The 12,908-nt window shown below is 37.6% G+C and overlaps 1 protein-coding gene across 7 annotated transcripts in view; it reads right to left on the bottom strand.

The window, feature by feature from the left end:
* The window catches only part of RPS6KB1 (ribosomal protein S6 kinase B1), a 41,207-nt gene that overhangs the window by 14,328 nt on the left and 13,971 nt on the right, over positions 1–12,908 (bottom strand). For 4 of the 7 annotated variants that reach the window (XM_032428468.1, XM_032428471.1, XM_032428470.1 and 1 more), the window contains 3 exons: positions 5,584–5,731; positions 3,415–3,472; positions 1,869–1,969 (listed from right to left, as the gene is read on the bottom strand). In XM_032428468.1, the coding sequence (XP_032284359.1) occupies positions 1,869–1,969; positions 3,415–3,472; positions 5,584–5,731 (307 nt within the window). Of the gene's footprint in view, positions 1–1,868; positions 1,970–2,529; positions 3,219–3,414; positions 3,473–5,583; positions 5,732–12,908 lie in introns of those variants that run through there. The other 3 variants (XR_004302310.1, XM_032428473.1, XM_032428472.1) reach the window with 3 other exon arrangements.

Here is a 12,908-nt window from a genome sequence, read left to right as displayed (position 1 = left end):
AATAAAGATATGCTGCACCTTTTAAAGGTCTGACACTGTATTTCAAATATATAACTTTTTACCACAGTGAACTGTGACTGGACAGTTTTTTAAATAGTCTCAGAAAGTCACTATAACAAGTTAGCTTATTCTGCCAATACTGCCAGTTCAGGAAAAGAAATGACATTGCTATGGCATGGGACTGTCATCTCTAATCCAGAAAGTGAAAAACTCACCACCTTACACAAAGAACATTACTGAACTGTTATTAGATATCCAGTGGTTCAACCACTATTGAGGGACCCTACTATTCCAGGTTTATTTCAGAGAAAAGAAAAGGCAATGGCCTATTGATACAAATGTAAATGTGTACTTTACCCTGACACAGAAAAAAATATGACCCTTATTTTCACAGAGCCACCTGACACACTCAAGCTTATGGATCAAAGAAGTTAACTAGTCATTTCCCTATTCTATCCTTTGCCTTAGAATTCAGAATCAGAATCCAGGTTTGGGGGGATGGGAGCAGAACTGGGAGGGAAAGAGATACATAGATTCACAATGATGTACTTGGTTAAGTAGAGCATTTCTCTTAAAAAAAAAAAAAAAGAGAAAGAAAAGCACAATATGAAACATACTCATACTAGTGTCAGTTGTCCACATCATTTCCTGTCCAAGAATTTAAAACCCTTAACCACCTATTGTATCATTTTGTAGACATCGAAGGATCAGCAACTGCTACCAGCACCCTGATAGCCTGGTTGGCTGGTTGCTCCTTTGGGGTATGAGTGAGCTGTGAAGTCTACCTAGCCCAAATTACTCTTGCATAAATCAAACTGTCTATAGTAGCATGCACTTGTAATCAAGACTCAATTTGCTCTACCTACACCTGTACAGAATATTAGCCTTTCTGATTTTTTTTTTTTTTTTTAAAGATTTTATTTATTTATTTGACAGAGAGAGAGATAGCGAGAGCAGGAACACAAGCAGGGGGAGTGGGAGAGGGAGAAGCAGGCTTCCCGCTGAGCAGGGAGCCCGATGTGGGACTCGATCCCAGGACCCCGGGATCATGACCTGAGCCGAAGGCAGACGCTTAACGACTGAGCCACCCAGGCGCCCTAGCCTTTCTGATTTTTATGTTTGTTTTTACAAACAGCAAAAATAAACTGATGCCTACTAAACATTTTCTTTCCAAGGCTACATCAAATATTTTGGTTCAATTCTAATCCTTTTTTTACAGCATTAATAAAATTTATCATAAAAGGTATTAATTCTGGGGCGCCTGGGTGGCTCGGTTGCTAAGCCTCTGCCTTCGGCTCAGGTCATGATCCCAGGGTCCTGGGATCGAGCCCCGCATCGGGCTCCCTGCTCCGCGGGAAACCTGCTTCTCCCTGTCCCACTCCCCCTGCTTGTGTTCCCTCTCTCACTGTGTCTCTCTCTGTCAAATAAATAAATAAAATCTTTTAAAAAAATAAATAAATAAAAAGCATTGCTTCTAATATTTATGTATTTTTATCATTAAGGAAAACTCAATTTATAGGGTTAAGATCTACTTTCCAATTTAAGGAAGAAACCAAAATTAAAGTTTGGACTGGCTTTTGACTCACCACATGTTATGTAAAGATTTCAAAAGAACGACAAGCTATAGAGAGCAAGGACTAAACTGAAAAACACAGTTAAGTGGCCAGTTATTCCTAACTCCGTCTAATCTCATCAATCACAAATATCTAAATACCTAAATCTCAGCAAGTATTATGATGCCATAAATTCTGAGGGAGGAATGTATAATAATAGATACATGACTATGGGGCTTTGTAAATGACCATGACCTGTGTGGGAGGATTTTAAGATGATTATTTACTATAGAATTGTTTACGGTATATCTCCACCTTGGTGATTAAGCATGATATTCTCCGGCTTCAGGTCTCTGTAGATGATCCCCTTTTGATGTAAATGCCCCAAAGCCATGGAGATTTCTGCCAAGTAAAAGCTGGAAACAAAAGTGATTTAATAAAATTAAAAAGAGTAATATACTCAAAGCAGTTTATGTATGGAGCAAAATTCCTTGAAAGAAATAGACATGCACCAAAGACCAAATTAGTGGGGATGGGGGTGGGGATGGGGGAAAGAGATGGCGTAGGATACTGCCAAAAGGCATGGTGACATTTATGTTTCACTTATTTAGTGAAACTATAAAATGTTTTATTTCATCATTAGAACATACTGCTAATTGCAAAGAAGTCCAGAATATGCCAAACTGTCACTGGTTTTTGTTCTGTGTAGGAATTAGGCCAATAGTCATTCAGATCAGAGCAAATTACTCCCACCCACCCCCAATTTTAAAATCCCATAGGACATAGGAACTTTGTTATTCTCAGACAGCAAGTCTTAGTTTCAAAAGATACCTTATAAATAACCTGACCCTTAGAAGCCCGCTCATCCCTTAATATAGCTGCATAATTATATACAGTTCATGCCCACAGTATCTGCCCTCCCTCTTGCCAGCCAGCCCACAACTATAAACTGTGTGACACTCAAATTTATCTACCTCAAAAGAATAAAGGGCTGAGTCAACCCTGTCTGGATTCGAAAAGCACAAGGCACTGCAATACTGGCTGCATAACAATGTTGCAATCCTGCAGATTACTCCAGGATGGAGAGGGTGTGTCCTAGAGGACTGAGGCAGTTTCACAGCCAGCAGGACCACAAATACAGCCTCCAACACGGCTCAGAGAGCCTCCTCCAAAAAAGGGTACTTCATCCCTAAGGCTCTTAAATGCAGCTTCTGTGTTAGAAAAGGCCTGAAATTAAACAATGGAATGCAGTTTGGTAATTAAGGTAGAAAAAACATATAAGTGTTTTCTATTCAATTAATGTGTAGGATAAACTGATTTATTGTTACCCAATACTGTCATCTCACAAAAGGATGTATATATTTTTAATTTGAAGCAGATGCCATCTTAAGAAATATAAGGGTAGATCCCATCCTGGCCATAGAATCAATCCACAGATGATGTGTGCCGGCTTATCACCTCCCTAAGACTGCACCTTGGGAACTGGAAAGTCTAAAAAAAAAGAGGAGATGATTTCTGATACTTTCCATTGTTCCAGACATAAAGTTCCACCGGAAAACCACACTCACCCACAGCCAAGGCAGGCAGCTTACCAATTCAAGGAAAGAAAGCCCCAGTGAGAATGGTTCTGTTAGGAACTGGCGTGAAGAGCGTTCCACCCAAGGCCTGGGGGCAAAGGAATGATGTGACCTCCAAAAGCTGCCCCGCCCCAAAGATGCTTCTCCCCCTTGAAGTCCTGAGTGACTGACTGGCTCCAGAACAATTTATTGAATCATTTGGCTGCCCATAGTGGGAACAGGACTTTGCTTTTAATTATATGAATCATTACCTGAATCCCTGCAACCACAAAAATTTCACTTACCAGGCTGTGTCTTCCATAAATATTCCCTCTCTTTCTAACTGCATAAATAATTCTCCTCCTGTAAAGAAAAGGAAAAGATATTAGAAATAAAACAATCTTCATTTCCAACCCATTTCTAACCACAGTTAAAAGATATCAGTCCCTTAAAAATAAAAAACAGATTCTAAAAAATACAGGTTTAAAACTAAGTCTTCAGGATTCTATTTTTAGCAGTGTTCTTATTTTTATGTGAAATATGTATTTTGGAGTTCCAGGTTTGTACATCTTTAAACTTCAAAATAGTTATAGATTCCAGACCTGAGGTTAAAAAAATAATCTTGGTTAAAACTTCTCTCACATTTTACCCTAAGCAGAAAAACTTTAGTATATAATTAAGCCACCCTTACAAATTAAAATTAGTGAATACCCTTATTCTATATTTTCAGATCTCTTAATCCAGAGGAAGCCGGCATCAGCTTTGTTAAAAGCATGGCACTGTTTTGAATATCAAAATAAATAATGATAATAAAGAATTATATCTCACTGAATAATCTTAGAATCCATGAGCCCACAATGATGTAAATCAATGAAGAGAGCAATAAATTAAGTTTTAAAATGGGAGAGAAGGGAAAGCTCTTTGTTACAGTAGAATGCCAAATAATGAATGAGGCACGATGGAATAAGAAAAATCACTTGGCAATCATTATAGTTAATTGTTTCAAGCAAGAATCAATGAATGCTAAAACTGTATGTGAAAGCTTGATGAGAGACAAGATATTTCAATAATCCCAAAGTATCTCAAGATACTTATTCATTACAAAGGGAAAACTTCACCAGGGAAAAAACTGGCCAACACCACCTTATAAGTGTGATCGAAGTAAATATCAACAGTAATGGGACAAAGATATAAACATCATGTACCTCCTGATTTGACAGAGAAGGACACAATGTCATTTTGATGGTCCTCCCCAAATGCATAACCTGAATCTAATCTTGAGGAAACATCCCATAAGCCCAAATTGATGCATTCTACAAAACAAGTGGCCTATATTCTTCAAAAATGTCAAGGTCACAAAAGACAAAGAAAGACTGAGGAACTGTTCTAGATTAAAGGAAACTGAGATATTACTGTATCAGTGTTAATTTCCAGTTTTGATAATTTTAGTAGAGTTAAGATACTGTCATTGATTTTAGAAAATATACACTGAAGTATTTAGGGGTAATGGGAAATCATGTCTGCAACATTCTCTTAAGCAATGCAGAAAAAAATTATGTATATACATGTACATATATGTACATGTATATATATGTATACATGTACATGTATATACATACACATACATATATACACACCCATACATGTGTATACATATACATAGAGAGGGAGAGAAAAGAAGGATGAAACAAAACACCTGTAAAATGATAACACTTGGGGAATTTAGGTGAAGGGTATGTGGGAAGTCTTTGTACTATTTCTGCAACTTTTCTGTGTAAATCTGAAATCATGTCAAAATAAAGTTACCCAAAAAATAGCAACAACAGTCACAAAAAAGTTGCTAAATTCTGCAGCTTTCTGTTCCATGTTACAGGCCATTGTGAAACCTGCTTTTCAGAAAACTCAAATATGTTGGCTGGAAATAGATACCTGTGATCTAGAAATGGTAAGAAGCAACAAGTTTCCAGGAGGTAATAAGCCCTGGAAATTGTGGATGTCTTCCTACATAAACTGCACAGTCTATCAAAAAGGTTACATTCAACCAAAAAATTCTTCTGTTTAGAGATGCAATTTTGAAAATACTCAATATCTTAAATACTCTCAAGTTTTCCATTTGAGTTTGGAAAGAAATGGCTTTGATGGTTCATTTGAATTATAGTATCTTACCCGAGTGCAGTCACTGTGATGGCTCTGTATCAATTAGGTGTTTGTTATTTTAAGTAATTGATTACAAAAGGATTAGGATTAAGATAAAATTTTACAGATGGGGAAAAAACTTAACCTTTAAAGTTTCCTTTATATTTGTCTGCGAAAAGAAACATATGGTCACATCTGAATTCCTTATGTCAATGTATTTGTCAATTTTAAGAACTATTTAATCGCATTGGGGAAAAAGCATTTTTCCAATGGAAAATAATGTCTGACCCAGTTTCTGGAGCAAATGCAAATAATTACACCAAACTGAGTGTACTGACCGCTGAGATACTCAAGGATGAGGTAGAGTTTTCCACCGGTCTGAAAGGCATAAATTAAATCCACAATGAAGGGATGCTTTACTTCCTCCAGAATATTCCGTTCTGCTTTTGTATGAGCTGTATCTTTAGCATTTCTTACTATCATTGCCTAAAGGAAAAGAGATGATCTATAAGAACAAAACAGTAGACATTTTTATTCTATAGTAACTGGAAAATCTATTTTGTGCTTTTCTTGCCAATATTAAACTATTACTCACAGTTCCCACTAGAGATTGAGATAGGAGTAATGGAAGACATTCACTTCTCATATATATCTGCACTGTTCGGATTTTTTGCAGTGAACATGTAAATGACAACCTAAAGATACCTTTTTAAAAAATGTAAACAGGTGAAGTTTATTCATATATTCACTAACTGTTCAATGTCTACTATGCTCCAGGCTCTGTAATAAGAAAGAAGAACTAACAGAAGTCTCCAGCCTATAGAAGTCCAAAGTGTCGGGGAAGAGAGGGAAGTCACTGCAGGTAAGCACAAGGTGCTTTGGGAGAACAGAGCAACTACATCTGACATGGCAAGAAGTGTTCCTGGAGGTGGCAATACCTAAACTGTATCATAAAAAATTATTAAAATGAAATGCAGAGGGTAAAAAAAAAACATTTCCAGTGCCAAAGAGGCTTGACAGGACATGTCTAGGGAACCTATAAGTAGTTCAGTATGGTTAGAAGTGGCTAGAGATTAGGCTGGCGATGTAGGTGGAGACCAGAAATGGAAGGCCTAGGTATCTAGGCAAAAGAGTGTGAATCTTATCTTAGAGGCAGAGGAAAAATGTTGAGGTTCTGAAATTGAATAACCCTTGGCTTTAAGACAGTTTAATAGCAGTGTGGAGTTTTAGGGAAGAAATGAGACCAGTTAGGAGGCTAGTACAGTAAAGTAAGTAAAGTAAGACCTTTAACTAAGAAAATGAAGTTGGGGGGCACCTGTGCGGCTCAGTCAGTTAAGCGTCCGACTCTTGATTTCAGCTCAGGTCATGATCTCAGGGTGTGAGACTGAGCCTGGCAATGGGCTCCATGCTGGACACGTCAGCTGCTTAAGATTCTCTCCCTCTCCCTCTACCCTTACTCAACCCCCTCTAAAAAAAAAAAAAAAAAGGAAAAGGAAAAGGAAGGTGGAAAAAACAAAAAAAGAAAAGATAAAGATGTATTATCAGCACTTGCGGACTAGGTTGAGAAGAAATGATGATACCATGGTTTCTGCACAAGTAATAGAACAATGGTTATCATTCAAAGCAGGAAATGGAAGTCAAGAAGAGTTTTGGGAAAACGATGCATTGTTTTTGGACATGTTAAGTCTAAATTCTAGGACTAAGTTCTGGTACATCTCCAGTAACATGAAAATGCATATACACAAGGTTATTAGTTGCAATATTATTTATAAAAGTGAAATGTTAAAAACAACCTAAATGCCCATGTATAGAATACTGGATAAAAACCTATGGACTATCTACCTAATGTGTAAAAAAAGCTATAAAAAGAATGGGGAATGTCTCTATGAAAGCAAGGTGCAAAAGAGCATATATGGCATAACAGTATCACAGTATACTACCTTTTGTGTAAGAAAGGGGAAACAAGAATATGTATATGTATCTCCTTATATCTTCAATAATGAACACAACTAAGATAAACCAAAAGCTAATGACAGTGGGAAGATTAAGTAATGGGATTAGACTTCTGAGTACATCTTCGGAGTAAAACCTCAATGGTTTTAGCTTACCTAAATCAAATTTTTTTTTTCTCTTACCTAAATCAAATATTATTGTGATTATAAAATGGAGGTTTTTGAATTCTGAACCATGGTAATGTTTTATACATTCCAAAACTAAAATTAAATCAACAAAGATGGGGGAGGGAAATAAAACTGAACACAACAGAAATATATAAATGTAATTGAATATTACCCTGATAATTTTACCATAGGAGAAAAAAGATATTTAAATAACTTTACATGGCACACTCTTAATGACATATATGTAAGCATAACAAAAATTGCAAAGAAATCTTATGCCACACTTAGTAGGTTTGTAGCTGCTAATAATACTGATATTGTAATTCTCAAACTATTATGCATATATTGTACAACTGAGCAAATGAGTAAATTTATTGATGTTACTACCAGGCTTCTCAATGTGGAAAACCAGAGATGTAAATATGGACTGAGATAAGAAAAGCCCTATGGAACTGGACTGGAATTAGGGATATCAATATGAAGCCATGATTTAAAAAGAAAAACCTCCTAGCTCTACCCACTGAAAGAGCCAGAAACAATGACACTTTAGTAGTAAGGAGCATAGCTGGCACCCAGATCTTGGTTTCTCTACCAAAAGAAACCAGGGTTCCTTAGAGAAAAAGATGGTTCTAAGCCAGAGTTAGGGAAAGTGCAAGGGAAATCCGGAGCACTCTATTATACCAGGAAGTACTCAAAAACTGACAAGGACATATCAAGGACATAGAAGCCATCTTAAAAGAGTTCTCTGTAGCAAAATTTGGGACAATTTGAGGACCAAATGAATAATGAAAGAAATGGATAACACACTGAAAATAAAAAGTCCATACTGACTCTTAAAAAATTAAATTTAAAAAAGGAAGTATAAAAAGCTCTTTATAGAAGAATGACAATATAGAAACAAAATGGCAAGATAGAAAAGTCTCCATTTTGTAATCACCATAGTAATATTTGATTTAGATAAGAAACAATGGATGATAAAACCACTGGGTAAAAGATTATTAGGATAGAATATTCATATCCCTATTATACCATACACTGAGAACATAATATTCCTGCAAAAAGTATTTAACCTAAATTTAAAATTTAGGTGTTTTCATGAGTAAACAATGAAACATATCCAAATTAAGGGATATTCTGCAAAACAACTGGCCTGAGCTCTTCAAAAAATGTAAATGTCGGGGCGCCTGGGTGGCTCAGTCGTTAAGCGTCTGCCTTCGGCTCGGGTCGTGATCCCAGGGTCCTGGGATCGAGCCCCGCATCGGGCTCCCTGCTCGGCGGGAAGCCTGCTTCTCCCTCTCCCACTCCCCCTGCTTGTGTTCCCCTCTCTCACTGTGTCTCTCTCTGTCAAATAAATAAATAAAATCTTTAAAAAAAAAAAAAAAATGTAAATGTCATGAAAGACAAAAGAAAAGGGTGGGAAATGGCTCCAGAATAAAGGAAACTAAAGAGATAGGACAACTCAATGCATATGTGATCCTTGGCTAAATCCCGAATATTAAAAACAAAATAAAACAGCTATAAAAGATATACTGATACAGCTGAGGAAATCTGAGTATGGACGATATATTAGAAAACAGCAACTGTTTATCAACGGTAAGTTTCCCAAATGTGATAATTACACTGTGATTTTATGTGAAAATGCCCTTACTCTTAAGAGATACAAACTAAAGAAAATAAGGGTGAAATACCATGATATCTACAATTAACTTTCAAATTGTACAGCAAAAGAATGAAAATTTTGAATATGCATAAATATACATATACATGGAAGGGATGGAGAAAGTGAGGGGCAGACAAAGAAAATATGGCAAACTTAGTTGGTGTTCACTGTACTATTCTTGCAACCCTTTGGAAAGTCTGAAAATTTTCAAACATTATTACTTTTTTTTTTTAAGATTTTATTTATTTATTTGACAGAGAGAGAGATAGTGAGAGCAGGAACACAAGCAGGGGGAGTGGGAGAGGGAGAAGCAGGCTCCCCGCCAAGCAGGGAGCCCAATGCGGGACTCGATCCCAGGACCCTGGGACCATGACCAGAGCCAAAGGCACACGCCCAACCGACTGAGCCACCCAGGCACCCTCAAACATTATTTTTTAACTGCTCAGGAGGTTTGAGTTTTTTAAATAAGTAATTTTGAGAAAGTCTGGGAAGCAAGAGACTAAGAGATAAGCTGAAAAATTAGTAAAGTAGAATCACGTAAGTAAAGAAAACAGTTTCAAAATGCTGTGGTCAACAGCTTCAATGTAACAGAGAAGTAAATTAAGGATGAATTAAGTAAAGACCATTGAATTCAGCCATTAGGAGACTGGTGATGACAAGAGTTTTAAAGTAGAGTCATTAAGTCAAAATATAGTGAATGAAAAAATAGTAAAACATGACTTCTCAAGAAATTCAGCTATGAAAGGCAAAGAGGGTGGAAGCCATAGGAAGACTTTGTGAGAAGGATTTGTTTTACTAAATATGGAAAAGACATGAATATACTTAAACAAAGAAAGAAGTAAGGATAGAGGATGGAAAAAGAGAAAGAAGTGACAAAGACCCCTAACAGGCAGAAAGAGATGGGATCCAAAACATAAAGAGAGGGCTTAACCTCGGAAAGAAGAGGAATATATCTCTTACTAACACTGGAGAGAAGGAAGTAAAGACAAATGAAAATGCAGATTAATATGGTATTAGGGGTAGGGATTAGAACAGGAAGTGGAAGGAAATCACATGTGACAGCCTCAAATAGGAAGAGAGGCAGTCTACTAAAGAGGTAAGAGGGACTGATAGCAAAGTTATAGAGAACGGAAGAAGTTGTCTAGGGACATGGAGAAAAACAGCTGGTGGGGTGCCTGGGTGGCTAAGTCAGTTAAGTGTCTGCCTTCGGCTCAGGTCATGATCCCAGGGTGCTGGAATCGAGCCCCACATTGGGCTCCCAGGTCAGCAGGAAGCCTGCTTCTCCCTCTCCCTCTGCCTGACACTGCTTGTGTGCTCTCTCTCTCTCACTCTGTGTCAAATAAACAAAATCTTAAAAAAGAAAGGAAGAAGGAAAGAAGGAAAGAAAAATAGCTGGTGAATACCGAGGGTCCAAATGATTTGGGGACTACGAATTTGTCCTAGCAGCAATCTACAAGTTTGTGATTTCTGCCAGCAATGCTCAGTAACTGAAATACAGGAATAAAGCGGCATTAACAACCAAACTATTTTTTTTTTTAAGATTTTATTTATTTGACAGAGAGAGACACAGTGAGAGAGGGAACACAAGCAGGGGGAGTGGGAGAGGGAGAAGCAGGCTTCCCGCGGAGCAGGGAACCTGATGCGGGGCTCGATCCCAGGATCCTGGGATCATAACCTGAGCCAAAGGCAGACGCTCAATGACTGAGCCACCCAGGCGCCCCAACAACTAAACTATTAAAAGTAGGACTTTCCCAGGGGCACCTAGGTGGTTCAGTCATTGAGCGTCTGCCTTCAGCTCAGGTCATGATCCCAGTGTCCTGGGATTGAGCCCCGTTGTCGGGCTCCCTGCTGGGCGGCAGGCCTGCTTCTCCCTCTCCCACTCCCCCTGCTTGTGTTCCCTCTCTTGCTGTCTCTCTGTCAAATAAATAAATAAAATCTTTAAAAAAAAAAAAAAGTAGGACTTTCCTAAACATAAGGTCAATGGCGCTAGCAAGTGACTGAAATGGCAGATCATGCTGATTAGGCTGGATTCAGAATAAAGTGAAATAAGAAGGGGGTTAAGAACTTTAGAAAAAAACCCAGAAAGGTCAAAGGACTAAAAGGTTGAAAGCCAAAGACCAAGCATTGTAGGAATAAAGAAGTGAGAGGTTATTGTTCTATTGTAGTCCAATACTTCAGAGGTGGAGAATACAGCTATGGGGGCTGGTAAAGTGGAATGGAAATGAAAGCTGATAGAGTTGAGATCAAGGAATTAGAAAGGCTAGGCTACTGATTACTTATTTAATATAAGGACAGCGAAGACATACAGGATAACAAGGCTCAGGAGTGAGAAAAAAAATGATAAAAGGTAAGGGAGGTTTCAACCTCAATGTAGAAAGGATTTTGACCACAAGATAGAAGAGAAATTTTAAGAATAAGCTTAACAGTTCTTCCCTTGAATTATATAGTAAGCAGAGTGAGAGGAAGAGACCACATTCGCCTCAAATGCTAAATCCTAGTATCCAGCATAATGCCTGGCACATTGCCAGTTCTCAATTGATTCAATAAAAGGAATGGAAAAAGGATGACCAATCTGTGAACCACAAGCCTTTAGCCAAAGGGTCTAAAATTTACAGTGTGGGCTGAATTAATGCCATGGGCAATAGTACTTTGCTCTCAGGGTACATTTTTGTTGCAACTGGCAGGAAAGAGAAAGTCTTTTCCTCAACATTCCACCCTGAGAAAATACCCAAATAGTACCATTCCTGTAAAAAATCCCAGGAGAACTGATAAATTCAAACAGACTGTCCAGATGCAAATACCTCATTTAAGATAAGGAGACACGTGGTTCTACTCTGATTTGATCTTCAAGGCTGGAAAGACATATGTTCTTACTGCATACAAAGTTCAGGAGGGTTAATAATAATAAAATCAGAATAAAGAAACTCAAAGGCAGCATACAGTCATCTTATCTAGTTAGGAATTAAAATTCTGGACTTAACCCTAGCAACCTCTTCACTTTCATTATTTACGCTGTGAGCTTGTTTTCAGGGACAGCAAGGAAAACATGAGACAGCATCTGACTCTCTAGCCAAGCTTGGGGAAAGAAAAACCCTGAGAGTGGGAGGGAATGGTAACTAACCAAAAGGAGAGGTGAGCAAGTTAGGTCTTGGATGCCTGGGGCTAAAAACGAGGTCTGACATTTAGCAGTAATTAAGTCTATGGATTTCCCAATACACTGTGCCTATCCACCACCAGCGGAAAAACAACACCCTCTTCTTTTCATTAAAGATGTCCATGCCAGAAACATACTTCATTCAAGACAGAATTATGATTAATTATGGTCAGCCCTGATTATAAAATATATCAAAAGGAATAAATTAACCTAAGAATCTTGTCCAATACTTCTTTCAACATTTCTAGGACAAGCATTATTATACTCTCTCCAATTCTATACCTAACATATTTTATAGATCAAAACATCATTAATCTCAAATGATTCCAATGGGAAAGCCAGACAGCAGATTAATACTGACTTATTGATACAGAAAGTGATGTTCAGAATATCTGAACTGCTTCTTTTAAGACAATCCCCAGGGTGATTCCAGCTGGCTCAGTCAGAACAGCATCAGCATGTGACTCTTGATCTCGGGGTCATGAATTTGAGCCCCACACTGGGTGTAGAGGTTACTTAAATAAATAAATAAACTTAAAAAAAAAAAAGACAATCACCAATAAAGTTGTGGTCATATTTGTTCCTCAGCTTTTAAACTAATAAATCATGTATACTGCTTAAGTGAAAATCAGAAAGATAAAGACCAAAGTATTATAAACCCTGTAATTTTTGTTAAAAGTTGTTTTGTCTTTTAATATAGTTTTGTAGTAAGACTTGTTTTAAGACAGT

Source organism: Phoca vitulina, unplaced genomic scaffold (genome assembly GCF_004348235.1).
Source record: "Phoca vitulina isolate PV1807 unplaced genomic scaffold, GSC_HSeal_1.0 scaffold40, whole genome shotgun sequence".
Lineage (NCBI taxonomy): Eukaryota > Metazoa > Chordata > Mammalia > Carnivora > Phocidae > Phoca > Phoca vitulina.
This window is presented reverse-complemented; position numbering and strand designations above follow the sequence as displayed.